The sequence below is a fragment of the Sprattus sprattus genome (assembly GCF_963457725.1).
Source record: "Sprattus sprattus genome assembly, chromosome: 8".
In the NCBI taxonomy this organism is placed as follows: domain Eukaryota; kingdom Metazoa; phylum Chordata; class Actinopteri; order Clupeiformes; family Clupeidae; genus Sprattus; species Sprattus sprattus.
Genome location: NC_137927.1, coordinates 16,371,735 through 16,397,561, shown reverse-complemented (window position 1 = coordinate 16,397,561; position 25,827 = coordinate 16,371,735). Strand labels below are relative to the sequence as shown.

General features: G+C 42.6%; 1 protein-coding gene and 1 long non-coding RNA gene across 2 annotated transcripts; one reads left to right on the top strand and one right to left on the bottom strand.

Moving 5' to 3' along the window:
* Nucleotides 1-212: 212 nt before the first annotated feature.
* Nucleotides 213-25,494, bottom strand: LOC308369379 (ATP-binding cassette sub-family C member 8-like; the record flags this gene model as incomplete). Its single annotated transcript, XM_080843792.1, has 40 exons — nt 25,398-25,494; nt 22,535-22,697; nt 21,404-21,545; nt 20,953-21,074; nt 20,289-20,455; nt 18,929-19,174; nt 17,630-17,818; nt 16,952-17,116; nt 16,667-16,822; nt 16,307-16,441; nt 15,813-15,975; nt 15,557-15,597; nt 15,264-15,409; nt 14,411-14,519; nt 14,169-14,303; nt 13,465-13,537; nt 13,208-13,313; nt 12,286-12,315; nt 11,956-11,988; nt 11,649-11,747; nt 10,959-11,043; nt 10,383-10,463; nt 10,025-10,162; nt 9,354-9,461; nt 9,104-9,203; nt 6,880-7,118; nt 5,473-5,639; nt 4,912-4,981; nt 4,525-4,682; nt 4,186-4,278; nt 3,921-4,023; nt 3,579-3,692; nt 3,230-3,350; nt 2,624-2,754; nt 2,214-2,292; nt 1,997-2,105; nt 1,466-1,569; nt 881-1,014; nt 521-583; nt 213-350 (listed from the first exon to the last, which is right to left on the bottom strand). The coding sequence occupies exons 1-40, from the start codon at nt 25,413-25,415 to the stop codon at nt 213-215; spliced, it is 4,773 nt and encodes a 1,590-aa protein (XP_080699918.1). The 5' UTR covers nt 25,416-25,494.
* LOC308369380 lies at nt 6,833-11,094 on the top strand. The gene is made up of 4 exons (XR_013968755.1): nt 6,833-7,038; nt 8,558-8,672; nt 10,094-10,189; nt 10,386-11,094. It is a non-coding gene; the product is annotated as an uncharacterized lncRNA (long non-coding RNA).
* Nucleotides 25,495-25,827: the final 333 nt, after the last annotated feature.

The following is a 25,827-nucleotide window of genomic DNA, read 5'->3' as shown; positions in this document are numbered from 1 at the left end:
AGACGTGTCAAAGCACCTTGATTCCGGGAAAGCCTACTAATATAAAGCTGATCTGTCAATATGCAACTCGTGAATTTTCCACTTTAACGTCTATTTCCCCTGGGAATTCACAACAACATTATTTTGTAAAGACAAAATATGTTTTATTAGCATCAATATACAAATTATCAACAAATGTACACAATCTTAAAAAAAACATGCCCTCTTTCCCCTTATTTGTCGGCCCTCACAAAAGATGCAAATATACTGTCGGTCTCTTGCAAAAGAACACCAGGCTCATCGTATTCCAAAATGACTCCGCGCTTCATCACAATTACCACATCAGCACTCAGTATGGTGTTGACACGATGCTGAAAGAAAGCATTTCATTTTAAGCATCAAACATGAAATATTGTTGAGGATGTAATTGGTATAGCGCAGAAGAAAAAACTATTTGTAAGTTTTAAGCGTCATTGAGAACTTTGCAAAGCGCTATATAAATGTGATGTATTTTCATTATTATTATAATTATGTTACTCACCGCTATGGTGACGACAGTCCTATCTGCGAAGGCTGTCATGACAACTTTCTGCAGAATGCTTTCCTGAGGAAACCGATACAGGCGCACAATTAGCAAAATGACGTATTTGGCTGTGTTGAAGCCCTGTCCAGGGTGCTGACCTCGTAAAGTTGGGCGTTTATTGGTTACTCGTTACCCTTATAAAAGTTGCTGGAAAGGCAGGTGAAAGTTACAATGTTTTGAATTGAAACAGCAAGATGGTTACATGTAACCATATGGTTTGCTATCTAACTGGTTTGGGTAATGAAATTCTGATCTACCAGCATGACACCAGCAGATGTGGCTGTTCGTGTAAGATATTTGCCTTCAGATGTATCTTACCGTGGCCATGTCTATTGAAGCAGTGGCCTCATCCATGATCAAGATGCTGCTCTTTCGCACAAATGCTCGTGCGAGACAGAACAGCTGGCGCTGACCCTGACTGAAGTTTTCTCCTCCTTCTGTAACTGTTGCATCTACAACAGGAGAGAAGACCCTGTAGTTTCAGAGGTATTTACAAAAGCTTTACAATATGACAAGCACTGATCTAGACAGAAAGTGTGATCCAATTTTTAGCACGACTTTTTAGGGGATGGGAGAAGGCCAGCGAGTATTGAAAGTTAGTCATGTAGAATAATGCTGTTAAGCCACTATGTCAGATCAGCCAACAGTGATGTTTCATGAGATAATAAGTCCCAGCTCTAACAAACTACTCTGCACAGACCATGAAATCTCTGTGGCACCTTTACCTAAGGCTATACTTCAATTCCTTTCAATGACAGAGTACATCAGCATGTATATGATATTACCTTTTATGACATTACAGCATACACTTAAGGATTTACAAGAGTGAGCATTTGAACCCAGCTCTGTCATAGAGGACTGCTCGGTAAGTGGGTAGTGTATAAGTCAGCACGTTTGTCTTACCAAGACCACCAGGCAGAGCCTTAACCACTGGCATGAGCTGGGCGATTTCCAGAGCCTCCCATAGAGTTCGGTCTGAGGCCTTCCGCTCAGGGTCTAAATTAAACCTACAGGGCAGATGAAGGATGGTTAATATTGCAATCACGTTGATAAAAGACAATCAAGAGAACAGAATACTCCGACACGTGGGAATCTGAGACTTATATCCATAGGTGAGATGATGCAACTATGAAATACTATAGATTTCAGGTTGTATTTTTAGTTTTATATTGGCAGTATTTATGCCTCCCATAAATAGCTACTGAATCCGTTGGGTGACATGCAGTATGTTATGACCTACTGGAAAATTCTCAGTCTGTGTTTTTATTGTCCCTGTAATGTCAGGAGGCCTATTCTAATCTCAGACCGCTGAGGGATTTTCTATCCTGCACAGTGACGACAGAACGCCTCCGACAGTTAATACAACTGTTTATTGTATTTTTAGGATGAGTATAGCAGAGACACACTGGGGATTAAGGGCTTCCAAATGCTCACCGAATAGTTCCACTGAACATGAAAGGATCCTGCAGAATGATTGAAAAGCGTGATCTCAGGGTCTGGAGAGGGAGCTTAGCTATGTTGATCCCATCTACGATAATTTGCCCTGAGAAAGATAGGAGAAACATCTGAAACAAATGTGACTTGACATACCACAAAAACGTGATACTATTGACAGCCCACTACATGACAGCCCTTGTGATGCTATACAAACCTTCAAATGTATCAACCATTCGGAACAGAGCCAGAGAGAAAGAGGACTTTCCACTTCCTGTTCTGCCACATATCCCAACCTGTGAAGACAGGTTTAGTCTAAACACTCACTGCATCACACATTCACAGGAATACTCTAAACACTCACTGCATCACACATTCACAGGAATACTCTAAACACTCACTGCATCACACATTCACAGGAATACTCTAAACACTCACTGCATCACACATTCAAATGCAGAAATACTCTAAAAGGGTTCATTTAACAGAGTCTGCCTATTTGTCTATGAGTCATCAGGTTGTATACCATTTTGGAGCTATGGCAATCCTAAAGTCTGGTGATATACGTGTATATACTGGTATTTTACCAGTGATATTGCATGCTGAGAGTAAAATTTTGTTGGTTACCTTTTGACCAGATCTGATGTGAGCATTGACATGCTTCAGGACTGGCTTTAGTCCATTGGCATAGCGCACGCTCAGGTTCTCGATGTTAATCTCTCCATACTGTGGCCACTTAGCAGGTACCTGTGCTGGTGCTGTGTCACACACACCATATACAAACACACACACACCACATACAAACACACACACAGACACACACATGCACACACACACACGCATGCAGACACACCACATACAAACACAAACACATCCCACACACACCAAATACACACATATACAAAATACAAAGGAAACAGTTAGGAGACATGAGCTCAGTTGTCAGAATCATAGCAACCCCTTCCAACAATGCACTTACAACATCACTTTATTTACAGCACCTTACATGGTTATAGTTATGTATTTAGCCTGTCATCTATTGTATTGTGTATTTTATCCAAATTCATTTTAAAAGCATTTTATAAAGTTTACAAAACACGCACAAAAGTGAAGGCCTATTAAACGTCGCACCGCACATGTCTATGACTCTTCGGCAGAAAACATATCTATGCTGTGCGACTCACTCATAACTCCCTTATTGCACTCAGAGCATATCTATGCTGTGCGACTCACTCATATCTCCCTGGTTCCACTCAGGCTCGATCTGCAGCAGGCTGCTGATCCTCTTCACACAGCCCAGCTGCACTTCCATGTCTGCCAAGTTACGCACCATCCAGTTCAGGTAATTGGACACCTACAGGTATCAACAGTGACTTATCACATGCTAACTCCTCCACAGAAGACTTCTATTAAAATTCCTGGTATATTTGAATGGATTATGAGATCATGTACATCATTATTATCATATCATCATATTGCTAATGATTTTGAATGAGATTTTTTCAAAACCTCTCATTCCAAATTTAAGGAACATGCTCCTTTAACTGTAGTATGGCTGAACAATAATGATTTGGTCACATACCATAAGTGCGTATGTCAGGACTAACCCAACCTGACCCGCAGTGAGATGGCTATTGAGGGACTGACTGATGGAAGCCACCGCAGCTATCAGAACAACAAAAGCCCCAATATACTCCTACACACAAACAGGACACAAAGGGGATCCAGTGCAAAAAGAAATCGCTTCAGTTATTCTTACCAACATAAGCCAACATAAGACTGTTGAATGATAAATTATATGAAGAAAAACAAGAATTTGTCATTTGCCAAATGTTACTATTAAATGATTATAAACAGACTTAAAAATTACTATTACAAAAAAAAAATGAAAAAAAAAAAAAAAAAAAAGACTGAGATGTATTACCATGCGAACCTCCAGCCAACGATTGGCTGCTGTCAGGAAGAGGGAGGCAATGTTGTTCCCATCTACATGTTCTAGTAGTTTCTTCTTGAACCTTTGTTCATACCTGTGAAATAATCACATGGTAAAGGATTGATACATGATCATTTCAGATCTTTATTCATTCTGTACTGTATTTTTTTAATCAAATATGCTGTGAACATCGTCCTCCACATAGCTCCAGTTCCAGCTTCACAGCACTCAGGCAGCGTGTGTGTGGCAGAATCACCTGAATGCGCGGATAGTGGTGAGTCCCTCCACAGTCTCAGAGAAGTGAGAGAGCAAAGGAATCTGGGTGCTGTCCTCCAGTTGCTGAAGATCCCTACAGACAGATAAAGAGGAGCGATGCCTTAACCTCTGACCTCTTATTCAGATAACTTAACATTTACTCATTTGTCTTAAGATCTCTCTGAAGAAGACAGCTTGCCAACCTACAGGGGCTATTAATAGAAATGTCATTGTGTATTCCCATTCACAGTACTTGAAATATATGAATGATTCAAAGGTAGACTGGCTGATTGATAAATGAACCGAAAAGTGGTGCTTGTTTTCCTAGAGTGGGCCCTACCTGGAGGCCACTCTGAAGTACTTCTGTATGAAGTAGCAGATGATGCCCAGGGGGACGAGCGCGATGAGGAGGACTGGCGTGATGTAGGCGATGACCCCGATAGCGGACACGCACAGCAGCGCCGAGCGGCTCAGACACTCCAGGGTGGTGGGGATGTGCTGGAGACGCACATGAGAGAAGACAGTCAGCGCTGGCCACACTATGTGTGAAAGTGAAGCATATGATATCATGTATGGATATATGTTTCTTGATGGAACATTACTTCAGGGCTGGCTATGCTGTATTTTCGACTAGCAGGATATCAGAGCATGTGTGTTTGAATTGGATGTCCTATTCAGTCCCTGATATGTGAAGGGTAGGTGTTCAGGCCTATTCCAAAATGTTTACCTGGTCAATAGTGTTGGTATCAGCGGAGAACCTATTTAATATGTTACCCAAAGGAGTCGTCTCAAAAAGCCTGTTAAACAAAACAGGACACAAAATGATTGCACGTCAATATTCTGGTACAAACCCCATTTCCCGTTACTGCCAACATTACAGCCATTAGGAAAACATCACTGCACGGCACAAACACAGTATGGCCGTGACTTTGCCAGAGGAGCACAATAAGTGGAGTTCATTATCTGACCACTGCCTCCCAGGATGAGGCCTTTGTCCACTCCATTACCCTAAAGAGCAGATGGCAGTGCCTTGGAGCCCAGAGACAACACAGCTCTGCTTTGCTCTGCTCTATTCACTGAGTTGGGGGGGGGGGGGGGGGGGGCATGATATAAGACACATTAAATAAGACATGATATAAGACACATTAAAGACTTCTTTTCACTTTCTTACACAGAAAATAGATCTTTATCTCTGGGCTTGGCCTGTATTTCACTTTAATGAGTGATAGCTCTCTAGAGTAGAAAGAGACACTCACTCCCACAATGCTCTTCTCACACACAGTCCTACCTCATTGGGGCCTGTATGATTGCTTTAAGCAGGTTGCCATGCAGCTCCGTGGCAACGCGCAGCCCTGTCCACTCGACGGCCACTGAGGTGACTAGACATAGGACTATACACAGACAGCAGAGGATGCAGAACACCAGCAGGTAGGATGAGTGAGCGAAAGTGCATGCCTGAGAGAGGAAACATCTCAGGGTTAGTCAAGTGATCACAGTGGTTTGTTTGTTTGTTCTTTTGTAAAGGAAGATACAAACCAAACATCATGCATCCAGTACAACAAGATAGTGGCCTGGCTATAGGGACCCATACACCTACATTAAACTCACTACTACACAGCAGACGTATGTTTGATAACACGTGTCCTCGCACGAGTCACTGTACCCTGTGAGTGGAGAGATCGGCATGGTTTCCAGGAAATTAACAAAGCCTTCACATGCTAACAGATTTATCACTGCTGTGTTTTTGAAGGCATGCTGGCATACTGACAAACACTTTTCTCTCCAGACCAGAGGACTGTTTGCCAACGTGATTAACACGTGCAGTTAAACTCCATAAAACAGTACATCTGTTTTGCAAATCAGTGTTTGAACACTGCATTAAAAGCAGCTGACAGGGCCACTAGGAATAGCCAATATCTGATTCCCTATGGAATTAAAACTGGCAACAGGATTATTTTTCATATCAAACACCATAAACTGCATTCATTATAGTGCTGTGTTACACAAGATTTAAAACAATGGTATAGATTGGATCAAGATTAACTCCTTCTCTTGTGCATAAAAACCTGCATTTATAGAACAGATTCAACGATAATGCGAACAAAAGGATGTTTGCCAGAAGGCACTAAGCTAGTTCTGCTGAGACATGACCCTTTAGTGAGGGTACACTGGACACAGTGTTTTCTGCGAGGTAGAGAAGGGGGAGAGAGAGAGAGGAACAGCTGTGTGACAGACCCAGAGGCCTGGGGGACATAGGCAGGCATATGGAGGGGTCCAGGGACAGCACAGCACGGCTTACCTAAGTTCTTACAGGGCCTATTTTGGGATTGAGTTGCAGTAGCACCCACCCGCTTACTCCCCCCAGCACTTTACTTTTTAATTCCTTTGGGGCCAATTACATGAGCTTGCTGGGACGAGGTGGGGAGAAGGAGGTTTGTCGGTCAATCATGTGGCAACTGTGCTCTGATGGATCTCTGTGGCTGAAGAGATGATCGGGTGAAATGTGAGGACGACTCGTGCCTCCCGAAGTTATTTACTACTCACTGAGACGCCCTTGCACCTGTTCCCACGTCCAGAGCGTTGCCCTATCGGCCTGAAACCCCCCAGTGAACAGTGAAATACACGTGTGTGAGCTGCAATGAAATGTCAAGTGTCAGATCACGGCTTGACCGAGAGTCACCGGCCAATCTCGCACCTGCTCGGACGTGCAGTTGCCCTCGGCGATGCTGAGCTTGACCACAATGAAGCTGGACGTCCAGTGGGCCAGCCAGTAGTCGATGGCCACCATGAGCGTGTGCTTGGCGAGCTGCGACAGGACGAAGAGCAGCAGCAGCAGAAGGCCGCCCGAGCGCAGGTACGTGCTGAAGGAGCGCCAGGGGATGGTCTCCCGGAGACGCAGCTCCGCCGCCAGGCTGTCCTCGTCCGTCACGGACTCTGCGGAGAACACCGGGCCCCGTGAGAGGGGGAAAGACAGACCCTCCCACCAACACATCACAACGCTCTGGTTCCTGCGTGGTTGTGCTAGCCACTAGGACTGAATGAGTTCTTAGGCTAATACTATTATTCACTTACAAACTTTGTCTTCAGTTCATCAGTTTTATTGCCAATCACTATAATTAACATAGTCCTCTTGCACACACAACTACACAGAAAACAGAGCGCTCTGATTTTATTGGGTACAAATCCAGGCTAACATGTGTACATCAGTCCGAAACACTGTACCTTCCATTACCTTCCTTTTATCTACATGCACTTAAGAGGCACCCTGGGCTCTAAATATTATAGGTGAACAACTTCTTTACTGTTTCCAGATGAAACTGTGTCAAGGGTAAGTGTGCATGTTGCTAACCCATAATTATGCTAAATTACAGGTGCATGCTGTGTCTGTGTTTGAGGCGAGAATGAGGGGCTTAGAGCAGGAGGTTTTTCCAGGTTCAGGATGTCTAAAGCGGCATGCCTCATATTCATTCTCTGTATGCATTAAAAGGTTCTAAGATGCTAAGGGGAGATGCAGAGCAACAGGACAGGATCTAGTTTGGTTTAAGTACAGAGGATTTTGTACAGCTTGTATTTAATATTACTACTATATAGGACAATGGGAACATGCTTTTTAAATGATTGTATTTGGGCACCAGCGGTGAAGAGCTATGTCTGGGATGTTTATCAGTAATTGTTTAAACGATAAAAGGTTTTAAATGTTCCTCAGGAAGCACATTGTATTACTGTATAATGGCCACTTATTATCCATGCACTCCTGACAATCTTTAACCTCTCTCCTGCATTAGAAACTAATAATAATAATAATACCTTTATTTTATAGTGCGCTTTTCAAGTACCCAAACTGTTTTATTGCTAACGAGTAAATGTAAGATGTAAAGGTATTCAACTAAAATACTATTCAGTTAGATTCTTGGCAGCATCTTGGTTTGTCAACTGAATATCAATGTTAGAATATAATTCACATTCTGCATCTGGTGCTAGTTGTTTGAATTCCCAAACTTTTTAGGACTGATATCGTTTAAACATTTAACAAGCACTGCAACATCTCTTCCCTACACTGACTACATGATGACTAATCTCAGTTAATGGAGCATGAAAAATAAATAAACAGGCCTCCATTTTCACAATCATTTATAGAAATTGTGTTTAACCTATTCTCTCAATCTGATGCTTTCAAGCTTTTTTTTTTATCAAGTACTGCGACTGGTGAAGTTACATTTTCTCTTTCCTTTTTGAATGCCAATCTACACCGATTTCAGACCTGAGTGCATATGTTACCCTTACATTGTGTATTAAGATTGTGAAAATGTCCCTCATCCAGTTGGATGCGTAAGGGGGAAAACTATTTTTAAAAACCATGCCATTCCTTCCAGACCTTTGGGAGCACTACTATCAACATCAGGTGCTGAAGCTATCCCATATGTCCAAACATGGGTGCCACAGACATGTAGAAAACAACAACAACAACAACAACAACAGCAATAAAAGGTAAACATCAGGGCTCTGCAGCAACGACACAGAAAAAATACATAAACAAACCACACTACATCAAAACTAGCCCAACTACCAGAATGGGTTCCAGGCTATGTGACTCAGTTTAGCAGTGCAAATTCACTGGGCTTTAATCATGCCACCACTCTCCGGTCGCAGTCATCTGTAACTCATCTGACCATGGCTGTACTGTCTGCCAGACCAGGGGTGTGGTTCAGATGCTCTATACACAGATGATACACTTTAATTTATATGCTGGTGGTGCTGCTTTCCACTATGATGAAAGCTAAAGTTATATGTAATGAATCATTACATATCCTTTGATTTACTTGTCTCCTCCTCACAGTGACAAATTACCATTGAAATAAACAGCAAAGGTAGATTTTTAAAAGTAGATATTCTGCTTTAAACATCAGGAGTGGCCCCACCTTCATCCTCTTCCTCGTCTCTGGTCGGCATGTCTCTGGAGTACATGTTTCTCCGGAAGCTTTTTTTCCTCATCTCAGTGGTACTTTGCTTCCCAGCCTCCTGTAACACAGAGGAGCAAACAAGGGTCCACCCGCGTGAATTAATGTCTTGAAATGTCTTCAATAATTGATACTAAACAAGCATCTCATAGTGATATCTAGACAGGTTATATATGGTAACTCTGTCATGACCGAGTATTAAACACCGTACCTCTCTGTACATGAGAGTTCTCCACTGTTCATACAGTTCCGGCTCTGAACATTGGATATCTCTCAGGGTGCCTTGGGTCTGCACTGTTCCATCTTTCATTGCAATTATCTGTGTTTGGGGACAATTAAGGCAAGGCAAGGCAAGGCAAGACAAGTTTATTCTTGAGCAGAATTCATACACAAGCTAAATGTACATAGAATATATGGAATAAATAAATAAAAAGTTCATGAATAAAAAGTAGAGTGCATTTGGAGTGCAAAAGGTTAAAGTGTTATGTACTGCTGTAATGTTATATTTGTTATAAATACATTGTTCTGTATGCTGTATTAAGACTTTATTTCAAAATGGTCCTCCCACTGAAGTGGTCAGGACACCAGTCAGGATATTTAAAGTTACACTACCTAAAGGTGTGAGGTTTTCTCATTGAGAAAATGTGGTAAAATACTATTACCATGTTTGGTAAACTTTCATCAGTGCCCAAAATGTACAATGTAATATGAAAAATATGATCATATTGTTGCATATCTTGCATATTGTTGCAAATTTTAACAAATACTATAGTTTACTGTTGTATGGGTGTATTCTGTTTAGCTTCCCGAGAACAGGATTGTTTAGGACTTCAGAATGCAGACATCTTTTCTCTGATAGTTTTGTATAAGTAGCAGCCTTACCCAGTCTGCATTGGGCAGATAATGGAGCTTGTGGGTGACCAGCACCACCGTCCTCTTCTCTCCCTTCAGCATCCTCAGGATGCCCTGCCTCATCAGGTGGTCACTCAGGTGGATGTCCAGGGATGAGAAAGGGTCATCCTGAGAACAACAGAACAGCAGACACATGTAAGCAAGGCTAGTCTCCCGTGCCACATACTATATCATCTGTGCCGGAGCCCATACAAACATGCACATAGGAATGTGAACTGGGGCCCTTTTTTTTATATTTACTATACTTATTTTATTTTTAATGAATTTAATTAAAATGTATCATTTAATGGAAAACATTTGTAACATGTGGGCAAATATGGTCACCCACCAGAAACACCACGCCGGTCTGCTGGTAAAGAGCTCGAGCCACACTGATGCGCTGGCGCTGCCCTCCTGAGAGAATGATGCCCTGGCGAGAGGAAGGACCAACATTACCAACTCCAGAGCGAGAGGGAAGTGTATAATAGTGGAGTTACACAAGAGGAGACAGAGCAGCAGAGGACGGAGAAGAGATACAGAGTCACAGAATATTAGATCAGCCTTGTGTCGAGCTGATATGACTATGGTTCCACTACGGTTCCCTAAGATGGTGGTGCTCTGAGAGCGCCTGGAGAGGTGGAGGGGAGGGGAGGGGACTGTGTATTCGGTGCGCACGAGAGAGGACTAGTGCCTGAGCAGGAAGTGCCTTAAGGGGCAGACCTCCTCTCTCAAGACCTCTTGTGTATCTGAGATTGTGAAGGACCAGCGGAATGGAATAATGTGTCGTCCGTTCACAAACAGGACACATGCTCGTAAGGATCCGCATAGCAAGCAAGTCGCAACTTCAATCATTACTTCAACCTCATTTATAACAAAATCACTCTTCATTCTTAATTTTGATGGAAAGGTACCTGAACAAACATACCTGCTCTCCAATCACTGTTTGGTCCCCTTGTGGCAGAGAATCAAAATCTGGCTGCAAAGAACACGCATCCACTACATCTCTATACCTGGGAAATGATATGAAATACACTGCATTCAGACACATTCAAACAGTTCAAATATGGAAGTGCTTCTTGGTGGAAACTGGCCTCTCTATGGAGAGGGAAGGGTTTCTAAATGCTCCTGACCTCGATGCCAGGATTTGTAACGCTTGACGACTCCTTAAAGGAGACACAATCAAGTCCAAAGCCTAGGCTGATCTGGCAGGGCCTTCCTCTTAGCTCAGATTTGCTCGGACCACATTAATTGCTTGGTGAGGAGTGGGTGAAATCTGTGCTGTTACGTAACTACCCCGCAGACACAAAACACTGGCCCGCACTCATTTGGCCCTTTAATGCATTCTCACCACCGGGCACACAGGAGGACAAATGGACTCAGGATTTTAACAGTAGTGCTTTTTTCAGATGTAAGCACCTTTTTAGCCTCTAGCAACATATACAGTCACAGCAGAGAGAGAGAGAGAGAGAGAGAGAGAGAGAGAGAGAGAGGGAAATAGGCAAGGATTTTAACAAATATTGTAAAGAGTAAAGCATGATGTTGATGGTGTTGAGTAGTTCCAGGCTTTTCTTCCTAGGTGTGTGGGACTAAGACATGTCTTTGCTGTGATCTTTACCTTGTCTGGTTAGGGGCTGTATCAAACATAACATTCTCCTCCACAGTGGTGTTGAGCAGCCAGGGCCTCTGGGAAGCATAGGCCACTGAGCCTCTCTTCCTAGGGTAATACGTACATCAGCTGTACATCACATCATATAATGCTCTATATCTAGAACACTCCATAAGACACTTCTGAATCTCAGGGACTTGTATGATAAGAAGTACCCTTATTATACGTTACACTGACTTTATTGTATTTGGATGCAATGAGGCAGATAAACTGCCTTAGAGGCTAAGATAAATGTTATGTAGTAACAAGACAGTACCTAGATGGTTTTCCTGCTGTGGGGTTTTCATTGCTAAACAGAGAAAGCAAATGTTATTTTTAACATTCACTGACGTTTGTTTTCTGATGATTTTGATACCTTAACTGACATAATACATAAAGCTATAGTCATAAATGTACTTCAACATGCTGAAATGCTTCTTTTTCTCCAAGGAGTTTTATAATGTATTAGAGTATTATGTCAGTAAAGATACCAAAATCATCAGAAAACGTAACTGACATAATACTCTAATACTGCTGAAAGCATTTCAGCAAGCTACTGCACAGTCTAATTTTGTTTAATGCTTAGATTTTACATCACAACACAGACCTCTCTTCTCCATCCTCCTGTTTGCGCTGACTAGAGTGGAGAAAACAGGAACACTGGATTAAAATCACTGCTGTTTTCAAAGAAAGATTACATAGCAGTGTTTCACAGCTGGGAAGCTCTTCATAATAAACAACTCTCACATCCAATCCCAATGTATCCAAATCCCAGTCCCAACACTACTGTGATCAAAACATTTAGTTTAAATGCAATCATTGTATTTGCTACTAGTAAAACTGAAATGGCAAATAATAAAACTGAATTCCCCCTCAGCTAAGGGAATGGAAAATGGAGAGATTGAGTACACTAAAGGAGTTATGGAGAGATGAGTACAACACTAAAGGAGTTATGGAGAGATGAGTACACTAACAGAGTTGTGAGAGATGAGTACACTAACAGAGTTGTGAGAGATGAGTACACTAACAGAGTTGTGAGAGATGAGTACACTAACAGAGTTGTGAGAGATGAGTACACTAACGGAGTTGTGAGAGATGAGTACACTAACAGAGTTGTGAGAGATGAGTACACTAACAGAGTTGTGAGAGATGAGTACACTAACGGAGTTGTGAGAGATGAGAACACTAACAGAGTTGTGAGAGATGAGTACACTAACGGAATTGTGAGAGATGAGTACACTAACGGAGTTGTGAGAGATGAGTACACTAACAGAGTTGTGAGAGATGAGTACACTAACAGAGTTGTGAGAGATGAGTACACTAACGGAGTTGTGAGAGATGAGTACACTAACAGAGTTGTGAGAGATGAGTACACTAACGGAGTTGTGAGAGATGAGTACACTAACAGAGTTGTGAGAGATGAGTACACTAACGGAGTTGTGAGAGATGAGTACAGTAAAGGAGTTGTAAGAGACGAGTACACTAATGGAGTCACAGGGAGATGATGTTCTCTCCTTTCACCCCCTCACCAGTTCCAGGTGACACCGCCTGAAATCATCTGCATCTCTCCCAGAGCTGCCAGAAGCAGAGAGGACTTCCCACAGCCAACCTGACCCACAACCATGGTCAACTGACCTAATACACACACACACACACACACACACACACACACACACACACACACACACACACACACACACAAAACAGAGTGCGTCAGAGCACTTAACATAAAAAGTAAATGCATTTCATTGTAAGTATTTTGAAAGAGAACCGGACCTCTCCTCACCCATAGGAACCTTGATGTCAATGTTAGACAAGGTAGGGGTTCCCTGTGTCCAGGAGAAATATCCATTTATAATCTACAAGGATGAAACAGAATAATTGTGATTAAGTAGGTTAGGTTAAGTTAACATATGTCTTTCTACTAGAAAGAAAGAAAGAAAAAAGAAAGAAACTAGATGGATAGAAGGAAAGAAATCTGATAATTATATTCAAGGGACTGCATTTAAAAATGCACTAGGTAGCATTGCCTTTGAGAAACAAAACCTTGTGGGTGGGATTTTCAAACAATGGTGCTGAATTGAAGACTGTTCTCTGTGAGCACTTGACTGCTAAGCGCAACCCCACACAGCCTCCCCAAAAAGCATTCATTACATGACGTTACAGTATGTCTCTTAGACTGCTGCCTTGCAGACGCTAGCCCACTTGATCCCCCTCTTCCTGCTGTAAAAATAGCTACCAGCTGAAACGAACGATACCCACAGGGGTCCTCAGTAATGACTGATTGACATGAGACACCACGATATTGACCAATGACCTTTGCACTGTATAAGAGGTGTTTAAGGACTGCCTGACTGAAATGATACTCCTGGGAGTGTTTAACAATTTTTTTTTTTTTACTGAGTGGGAATTCTTAACCCTTTAATGCAATGGGTCTCAAGCACTGTGTAGGACGCAAAATGAGCACCAATGGGAGTCAGCTCCTCCTACCTTAATACAGATGTTGTCCTCCTGGACGGTGGGTGGCTCCTCCTCAGGGCTTTTCTTGGCCGGGCCATTGTTGTGATCTTTCTTTGCATTGTGCTTGCGGTTCAACAGGTTTTTGGCCTGAAGCTGACACAGGTACTGAGGGAGAGACAACCACACTGAATGACTAGGGAACCAGACGATAGTTCAGTATTCTAACAGAGAGAGGTGCAAAGAGAGGGGAAAAAAAGGTTCTGTGTACTCACTACTGACTTGATGTTGCTTGGGTTACTGGATGTAGTCGGAGTGGGGGCCTTGGGCTCTGGCTCTGTTTCAATCTCTTCACCGCAGAAGAATTCACTGAGTTTCTGAACACTGAGAGGGTCAGAGAAGCTGAGACTCAAACTCTATCCTCACACACTCGATGGATAAAGAGTAGGCATAAGGGAGAATGTTTTCCTTTCATAATTGCACTGACTTGAGAAACAAGCAAAAGGTGACTTTATCTGTATTGTCCTTCAAGCGGTGTGATAATAACCCTTAGTGAAAACCTGCTTGTTCCTGTATGCTACTGGCTGGTATTGAACCATAGTGTATGCAGATTTTAAAGTGTGACTTGCTTACTGTATTACTCACTATGTTTATATCTATATGAGAAGAGTCTGAAACAGCCTTGGTACATTTAGAAGGGAATATCACTGCATGATATATGCCAGACTGAGAATTTATGGGGCAACTAGACACCAGAAATAACCCCTAAACTGTTATTCCTCTGATGTGACAAATGTGACATGAATTATTTCAGAACATTACTTTTACATTGTATGTTGTACTGAAATTCGAAAAGCTCAGTGGTGGTGTTCTTCCCAGAAGAGGGCAGCTGCTATCAATAATAAATAACATTGGCAGAGCCCACTTCTCCTCACTTAGAACCCCCCCCACACACACACACACACACTCTGAAATGTATCTCTTAAAGCAGTATTTATATCCCAGATGAAAATATCTATTGAAAATAAATAAGTGCAAATTAGAATGTTGGTCATAGCCATTTACAACTTTGATAAATCCCCCCCCTTTTCCTGGGACAAAAACCTCCAGTAAAAAACGTGACTTCACCTGACCAGGGCTTTGACTGTGGACCGCAGCACACTGGAGAGGAGGAAGAGGGGTGTGACCAGGATATGGAAGAGGGACAGGGAGGCGAACGCCACGTCAGGCGACAGCTCGTTGTTGGTGGAAATGTAGACGTGGACCAAAAATGTCTTCAAGAAAATAAAAGAGCCATAAATATACAGTAATGATGAGCATGGATTTGTATAGGTTAAGAAGGACACTACATAAAAATAGAAACAAATTAATTGTACGCAATACATAATATGTGTTTAGGTAAAATGTGTGTTTGCACTTACTGTAAGAACTGCCACAATTGGAATGGCTGCATTCAGGAAAACTGGAAAAAAAACAATGTGAATTTTGAAAATGTACTTTCTAAAATAGATCATCTACATGAGGACCACCATTGTACTAAAGTGTAGAAGGAAGCCCATGTTTGTTAGATCCAGAGGGAGATGGCCATGTGGCCCTCCTGGGGACTTAAGGAGCGGAGACCGGATGGTAAAGCTTAGAGGGGGATGCATGGCCAGTGGAGTAATTAATCAGGCTTACTGGACACCGAGGTGTGGATGGCAAAGGCTCTGAGGCTGGTAAGCTCCTTGGTCCGCGTCTCCTCAATGCTGTCCCTGAAGATGTGCTCCCAGGCATACAGCTTCAGCATTTTGATTCCTCGCAGCAGCTCGTTGGTCTTCTTCAATCGCTCACTGGTGTGTTCCTGATGGGGGGAGGATGCTTTTTTCACTTTTCTAAAGAGACCTTCCTTTCCTCTCAACTACTCTGTCATAAAGAGCTGTGGCCCCCGCCTCAAACAAACTTCAGAAATATCTAGGCTCGGTTAAAGCATAATAAGAAACCTACTACATTTCCCCAGCATATATACTGTATAACAACATTGGTTCAGTGTCTCACATCTGTATGCTTATGTTATGTTAGCAGAGTGCTACAGTGTATACAGCACGTTTACAGCATGCTAGCAGAGTGCTATAATGTAAGTGTAAACAGCATGTCCACAGTGCATTTGCATGTGTGCGCTAGTCTCCACTCACAAAGGTGCTTTTCTGCGCCCGGGAGAGCTGGGTGGCCAGCAGGTACTGCACAGGGGCTAGCAGCATGATGACCGTGGCTCCTATCAGCGCACTGACCCCCAGGAGGTAATAGAGTAGGAATACGCCGATGACCACCTGCAATGGGGAGGAAAAGCCAAACTTAGCTTAAGCATTTATCCAAAATCCACAGGGGTGGGATGACATTTTGTTGGTTTGTTGTGTGATGAACAAAACTGATGGAGCATTAAAAAGGATTCATAAACTTGGAATTAATATCCCTCCATATTTTACATGTGAGATTAGATCCGTCGAAGACAACCATAGTTACATGATGTGTGATCAGAGTGGCTTATGTCTTACTTGAACTGGCATCGCGCACAGATTGGGGCAGAGGAAAAAGAACCACATCAGCTGGTTAGAGTCTATGGCGACCAGGTTGGTAATCTGTCCCACTGTCATGTCTCCCATGGACAAGTTAGACGTGCAGAGGCGCATAATCTTGTTGTAGATTTTTGCCTAATGGGAGTGATGGTCAATAACAGATTGGAAAATGAAGAGTCAACACAAGGATACTAACTGGTATAATTCTGATTATGTTTTGAAAGTAAGGTTAAATTGGGGTTCAGAGAATGTTTAGGGAAATACCTGCATAGCCCCTCTAAGTTTGATTCCTGTTTCTATGGCGACATAGTAGGATGCCTGTAAGAAGGTTCTCTGCAGTAGCAGGGCTAGAAACAGCAGGACAGCCAAGACGTAGGCATTGGCCAAGAACGCCTGGGAGGAGATGAAGTGGACCCCCAGCAGTTTGACCTGTGACACAGGCACAACACAAGAGAAAAGCTTAAGGCGAAGTATAAATCTGACCCTAATCTTTTGAAATACCCTCACACATTCTGCTGTCAACACGTGCACTTGTCATGTGTATTTTCATGGCTTATCATACATTTACATCCTCCCTACACAACTACACCCAGAATACTGTCCATGTGAATCCCCTAAAAGTAGCCAACATCTACCTAGGGACATTTGCCCTTTTAAAGGTTATATCCACCTCAGGATGCTTTGTGTTTGCTATGAATGTGCTTATGTTTATAGCCTGATCTACATATAATGTATATGTGTAGCTGTATGTTGGCTGTGCGCTCGCTCCCTGAACACGCGTCACTTCTAGTTGTTTCTGGATGACCAGGCAGCTGCTGGAATCTGCACTGGCACATTCTTTTTTTTTTTTTTCATCAGTGACAGCTCTTTCTCTTATGAATCACAAGTTCACATTTGTTCACAGCTCCCACGCATGCAGAACACGGTGAAGTTGGTGCTTACGGGATCCTGGATGGTGTGATTCTCCCTGCTTATGTGGTGGACGATGCCAGAGATGCACAGAGGCCCGGCGAAGCCCAGCAGGTCAGCTATGAAGCGGAAGGTGATGCTCAGGAGCAGGGACTTCCCAAAAGCATGCTGCATGGCCCTCCAGATCCAACGGGGGCCACGGGGGACAGTAGCGCCCTCTTTCTGCACGAGGAGAAAAAGCCAGTAAGACAAAGACATGAGCAGAATAGCGGAAAAGATGGAGGTGAACAGAGAAAGAGAACACCTAAGAAGGAGAGAGCATTACAAGGGACAAAGGGAGGGTAAGACTGCGGTGAGCTTTGGTTCTAATACATCTGGTAATCATCACAAGATTAATCGCACTGTGAGGGTGAGGGTGAAGCTTTCTGGTGGATCGGTTTAATATTCTGTGTGAGTGTGTGTGTGTATGTGTTGCAGGGCTGGGAAGGTTACTTTTGAGATGCAATAGGCAAATTATTATACCACTACTACATTTATTATACTCAACACATGTATGCATGTTTCTTTGTGATATAATTATCCGCTTCTTATTTTTTAAATTAATTGTGCATTCATGTGACTGCACATGAATAAACACAGCTGTTGATGAAGACATGGCCTTACAATGCCTCGAAGGCAATAGTTGGACAATTGTCTTAAAGCGTGTTAAATACTGTATGCTAAAGTGTGTAAAAGATATAATGAATTGAATGAGTACATTTTCTCATAGAGGATTAAGAGTAGGAGTTAAAGAAACGTATGTCTTTAGATTCTCAGATCCACTGAAATGACAGCATGGCTAAATAAAGTCCTCGCAAGTTGATGTACTCGTCTTGTAGCAATGTGCTTAGCAGCAGAACTCTGTCATTGTTGATCAGAGAGTGGGTTTGCCTTCAGGCCTTGATTGAATACTGTTGTGAGAATGTATAATCCCTACTGACATCTGGTGACTTCTCTGAGGGATGGGATACCCCATGGGATCAAACAGGGTGATTAAATGATGTAGCACTTTCAGGCTTTTTTTAGCTAATGTATGCATCTATGCTAAACTATGCATCCAGCAAAAAGATGACAATGTGAGTAATGAAATGGGAATAGCAGAAAGAAATTTCATTTCAAAATCTCTTCACTATTGCTGCTACTTAGTAAACATATTTACATACTATATAACACCGCCCACTTTCAAACTCCCCCATTTACCACATCTGTTCCAAAAATTTGAATGTTAATCATCACAGCCTCAAGGTTGTTTAAATTATTCTGGTTTCAGGAAGTAACAGTGAGGTCTAATACCTTGTTTTGAGCATCGAATGCCTTGCGGAGTCGCTGGTAATTGGTAATAGCGCGCATGGCAATGGGAAGCTTTCCGATGATCTTTAGGTCGATGGGCCGTTTGTGTGCAGAGGTGATGAACTTGTTCATCCACCAGTAGGTGCCCTTGGACAGCAGGTTTACGAAGGGCTGCAGGTATCGCACGCCCAGATCCTGCAGGTCATCTGGGGGCTTTACCTCTCGGGGCTGGGTGAAACACATGTACCGCTGGGAAACAGAAACAGAAACAGACACAAAATCAGAAACAAGACATGCATTAGAAGATAAATGCACCATACCGTGTGAGGGATGCAAGCAGTTGCATATTAGAGCTTGTAGATCATTGTGTAGAGGAGCGGGAGCTTAAGAACTGGTGGCTTTCAGAACAGGAGATATACAGCCAAGCTCTGCTCTACCAATTACAAACGCATCACTGATTTACAGCCGCCTACTTCCTCTACAGTGGAATATATTTGACATGTGTTTTTAAGAGTTAGAACACACACACAGTATTCAGTATGTAAATAAATGAATAGTCTATGAATGAAATTGCTTTCCTGGACGTACTATCTTCCTAAAGCTTTTCTCCCCTGGCAGGGCCACCATGGGGTGGATGAGAGTGGATGACTGGCTGGTGTCCTCAGCAGATGGGCTCTCGACCTGGCCTCAGAGTGCCAGTACAGCGAGTTACAAATGCAAAAACTCCACAGGGCCGGCCCCATCATCACTACGTTCCCTGAGCTAAACGGCTTTGCTTTGCAGCGGGGATTTGCATTCGTCGGGGACAACAGCTGTAATGTTGCAAACGCTAGTCGGCAGCTTGGCAAACCAACACCGAGTTCACCCGGCTCCTGACTTAGCTCTGAGGCATGGCAATGCCGCTTCATCCATTTAATCCCTCGTGCGCTGTTGTGTAACGCATGATCAGAGGCTCACACTGTCTCTGTTGCCTTTCATTTACTCAGGGGTGTGTTATCTCAACTGGGCACTTTGCATAAGTAGCCCCAACCAGCACCAAAGGCAGCATACAAACAATATACACTAAGAGTATGATGATTTTATTCTTAGAGGTATGGATTAAATTCCTGAAAAGGGTAAACATATATGTGACGACTAAGTACAAAGCAGAAACACGCATATGTTTACATAGACTTAAACACTGACACACACACACACACACACACACACACACACACACACACACACATACACACAGAGACTCGCAGGTATACACACACACATATGTACACATGTTCACATCATCCAACACCATGCCAAGAGTACCCCCCCCCCCCCCCCCCCACACACACACACACACATACACACACACACACACACTCACCCTGCCCAGGACAACGTTGACCTCCACAGCCAGCAGCAGCCCGTAGATGAGGGCCAGCAACCCAGTGAGGCAGAAGCGCAGCTGCCCCAGGCCAATGCCATGCGCGTCGTACTTAGCGAACTTGATGGTTTTAGTGACAAAAGCTAAGATCCAGTAGATGAGCAAGGCTTAGGGAGGCAAGCAAACATAAGCAAACAGCGGTCACAGAATGCCACCGAGCAGGGGAGACAACATCTGGCAGAGCTCTCACAAAAAAACTAAAAAAAATCGGTTTTAGAAGGATAGGAGATTTTCCTTTATTGAGGAGCCTAAACAATTTGTCTATCCCCATAACCGTGGTCTGACCTCGTAAATGTTTGTTAAAGCGATAAGCAGCTGTACGGGGACATCTGAGTCCGAATAATGCAACCCTGCCCCTTGATACCTCTTCCTCCCTGAGCCATTTTAGCACACCATGTTTTGGGCCAAACTACATCCCAGTGTCATCAGTGCATTAGTACATCAAGCACAATCAACAATGTAGTACGTAAGACTGCATGCAGAAGAAGCTTTGCATTATTAGATTGAAGAAGAAAGCAAGGCTATAGATCACGCAGGCTTCTGTTAATTTTAGTTTTCATTAACTGTATTAATTTCATTAGGGTCCATTTCAAGCATACTGTACCAAAGAGTAGTTTGGGAAAGTTGGAAGTTTCAATGTTGTGGTAGTAGATGATTGATGTGATGGCGGCTAGGAAGGCCAGGCCTGGCTGCATGTACAGATGCAGGTGACGAGATTGACTGAACCTGCCGAATGAACACAAATCATCATTATCACCACCAATAAAAACTCTTGCGCATATACCATCTTTACAAACATAATGTTTACATTGCATACAACAGAACGGCGCTCACATCAGAGCACTCAAAGTTCAAATAGAGTTTATAAAGCCCTTTGTTCTGTTGACATCAGATGTGGACATATTTTTTTATAACAACAGGAAGACCCTGGGGGGGCTTGACCTTTCACTGGTCACATCAAACCATCGTATCCTTCCGCTAAGCCTCTGTCATAAAATAAGGCTGAATAAACATACGTGTGTGCGCGCACGTCTCTGACCACTGGCGGTACTGACCCATCTGACACGATGCCCTCCGCAATCTCACACACCAGCACGAAGAGCAGCATGAATGTGAGCAGCCAGCGCAGGTTGTGTCCGGGGAAGTGCAGCCAGGTGCTGTGGTGGATATGGACCTTTGAGCTCTGGCTGCCCCAGCCTGTGGACACCACACCACACCACACCACACCACACCATCACTGTTAATCAGGTGAATTAGAAGGACACAGTTTGCACAAACAACTGAAGGCAGGAAAAGAGAGTAGTCTACTACAAAGGTATACCGCTGCTTCCAGGCTCCTACCCATGCCCTCACATTATTTATTTTTTCAACACATGTATATTCCTAGAGCGTTATAAGGCAGTAGCATATCAATCAATATTATTTATTTTTTAACAGACTGAACCATTGCATTGTGCTTTAGAAAGGAATGCAATATTTGTTTAGAAATTGGCCTTTCATGTTGCCATTACGACTAACAGACTACATCTACAGTTTTTGTTATAATATAATTTGACAAACTGTTGATTTTGCAGTTCTCAGAACAGTTCTTAGAACATTTTTGTCTAGGACTAATACACATATTTTAATCAAACCATCGGGAAAGTTTATCAATCCTAAATCTGCTGTTAGCAATACTGACAGTAGCTTAATACCTAAACTAGCTGACTTTATATCCTGGTAGCTGTACTGAAAACTGATGTTCTAGTACTCCTCAAGACCTCCGGAATCTTACTGCAGTTTCAACTTGGTTGGACAATATCAACAAATCAGGAAACTTCTTGAGAGACTGATATAACTGCCCGACAATTATTATGTTCTTGGCCCACACATTCAAGCTATGAGGCAGACTCTTACAATGACTGTCTGATGGGAGTTGGCAAGAAATACTAACATTGACTTAAAACACCTTCACCAACTCTACCACAGTAAAATTAGAGACAGATGGTGTATTATTAAATTAAAATGCTAAATCTGCCATAGCACTTTATCAACATTGAGCTTAATTAGAGATGGACTGATTTATGAAATCGTATGTGACTCAAGGGTTTTCTATTGCAGCAGTGAGTCAATACCAGTGATGTGTTCTTTGTCTTTTATCTGTTCCCCTAGCTTAAAGCCTCTTTGAAAGATGGAGGGAAACCCACCGATGAAGAGGATAGGGAAGGTGCTGAAGAACAGGAAGACATGCGGCACCAATCCGAGGGCGTCCAGGAAGCATCCATTGTTCAGCACCCCGCGGTCCACATTGTAGGCCACTGAGTTGTTGTCATTGCCACAGAAGGACAAAGTCGTCTTGGACACCCGAGTCTTCAGGAGGTGGCATGGAGGGGGACAAGAAAGGGCATAATGGAGAAAGAAGGAGTGAAAAAGATCAGAGGAGATGACAATCATATGACAAATTAGTTCAACACAACGGTGTGCACTGGATCCAAATTATTTTCTGTTCTTCCTCCGCTGAACAATCAGACAGGTTTAAAGCTGTTGAAAACAAGGCAGTGTTTCTGTTTCCTCGGTTCTCCCCATCTTTGTTTAATGGGTCAATTTATCCTCCTGATTATCCCCTACAGGCAGAGCTGTTCTCTGGTTCAGCTTGGACACACCTTCTGATTAGGAAAAGGCTCCAGGTGGGGACAAACACATTGGTCAGAGTTGATAGCATAATTTGTGTCTCTCTCTCATACACACACACACACACACACACACACACACACACACACACACACACACACACAGTACAGTGTTACAGCTATGAATCAGATGTATACTAGCATTTCAGAATGAGAATGACAATCAAGAATGACCGGTGCAATAATGTTGGATGTGCTTTTACAGATGGCAGGGGATTTCTACTGAACATGCAACATGTGAACTCTAACTGACCTCAGGTCAGGGCACAGATCTAGTTCTATAATACCAGGACACAACAGGAAATACTACTTCCCTGCAACCTTCACTGTGCTATATACTACAGCTCTCTGTTTATGTGGCAAACGAAGGAGTCAATATGTCATGGGAGGCTTATTTAGCATACAGTTTGAATAATTCAACAAGGACACGGAAGTATCATGACTAGTAGAATTAGTGTTATGGTTTGTGCCAGCCCAACCCTACACCGGCTGAACTACAAGCAACAACTTGTATACCACAAACAATCAACAACAACCATTATTTGGGACTTTTTAAGGATTTGGGGACTTTTACAGTGTGTATAAACCATTATGTAAAATGTGATTGGTCTTATGAAAACAAAACAACAAGAATAAAAAAATGACTTCAATAAAGAGGGTTTTCTGTCCTCTGGGTGTGGAGTTCTGGCGCGACTTACTAATGTGGGATACTCACTGCTTAATCTCAGGATTACTGCATTATTGAGAGGTCGCTTCAGACCTCTCGTCATCAAAATATCTTAATCTTTAGAGTTTAGTCATATGTAAAACAGATACAATTTACTGTTGACTGTGTGTATACATTGAAAAGTTGTAAGCTGAGATAAATATATTGTGCTTTCATCACAATAAATGTAACTAAAAAAAACGAAATATATACTTAGTTTTTCAAACCAGCTAAATTCACTGAATCCAAGGGGTTTCAAAAACCATGAATGATGACTGAGTGCATTTTTTCTGTAAAACTCCTGATATGATTTCTAAAAGACAGACAATCCTGATGTAAACTATGCTGAGAATACCACAAAATGTATGCAGCAAGTAGTGATGACAAAGTCACACTTTCAAAGTTTTCAAAAAGGTGTAAAAGGAAGAGTCCACCCATGGATTACATGCCCCATCATTCTAATATGCTTATTCAGCATAAATAGCATGATTATTTCTAAGGCCAAGCTTCATGACTATGGCTGACACATTTGTTGGTAATCCTCTGGGTTCAACCCTAAGTGTCTGAGGTGAATGGAGATGTGCACAGCTGCGCGTCTAGACTGTTTTATAAACGCAGAGATAAGAATGGTTGCACGCAAGCACTGGAGCTGAGAGTCTGGTATAGGATCCCTGGCCGGTGCCATGGGACTGCCATGCCTGTAAACAACCTCCTTGCTGCAGTTGGGAGGCTCTGTGGAGATGATGACAGTAGGCAACAGGACACACGCTTTACTGCCCGTGAGCTGCCTCTCAACGCATCATCTACTATTAACTGTCGTCTTCACTGTGAGGATGTTGATAGTTATAAAACACACATGTGAACACACACACACACACAATACACATGCACAAACACCCAAGTCTATATTCACAGACATGTGCAGAGTCAATATGAGCTTTTGCCCTAATGGAAGTGAGAATGGACACTTTATTTGGATGGTGCCCTATAGACTAGCTACAGATGCTCAGATTATAAACAAACTATCAGTTGAAACTCTGTTATCTACAATGTATGGTTATGGTTATGGTAAAGGTTAGGGTTATGGCATTGGGTTTGGTTAAGGTGATGTTCAATAAACAATTACAAAGACTGAACTTTAATTTCAACGAACCATCAGTAAAGTCTCTATAGATGGACTATCCAAATAAAGTGTTACCATGTAAACAAATTAATCAATATTGAAAGGCTTTGTCATTTTCGTTTGATTTCGATAAAAAGGTCAATATGAGTGCAAACAATACACACATTGTGCTCTAGCCTACACCACAACGTAATTAATGTCCATTTGTATTTCGAGATATTAAAGTAATTTTTCTAATATAAATTCTGCGGTGCTCCTAAAACTTAGTGCAAACTCAAACATGAAGCTGTATGATATACTCTTGCAGCCAGAGGATGTACACATTGAGGGTAGTGGCATGACTGGAAGATTACATAATGTTCAGAAAGGCGACAATACATATTCCCTTTATTATGAAGGTATATGCGCTCAAAGAGCTTCTGCAAACGGTATTCTTGTGAGAACATCTGAGTGCTGAACTATGAACTCGAGCAGAAGTGATGGTCCCACTATTAGGATACGTTATTTACAGAAATACATTCCAGAGTGTTAAGTAAATATTTACTACTCACCGGTGGATATCGGTACATCTTCTTGACCTATGTTAGTGGCATCCACCATGAACTCTCTCGAGTAGTGAATGGAGTTACCTCTCGAAATGAATTTCAGATAATAAATTTCACAACGGTAGAGACGCATTCGTCCTCTCGTAATTGGCAAGTCTGGCTATCCCATTGGCAACGAATAGGTGCCATATGAGTGGTTGAGTAAAGGGATGCTACCAAGTTGTCGATTCTTCGGTGATACAGCCCAGAGTGGAAACGTGTGCGCAGATCTGGAGAAAGTCGAGCAGGGGTATGATGCACTCCGTGGAGCGACAAGCTGTACGAGCGGAAAAGGAACGCAAGGTCTGTGCATGGATTTCAAATCCTGATCTGCTCTGAGGGTTTCCTTTGACGAGCACATTATTAAACCGACCTATGATTGAACACGTGATATTCT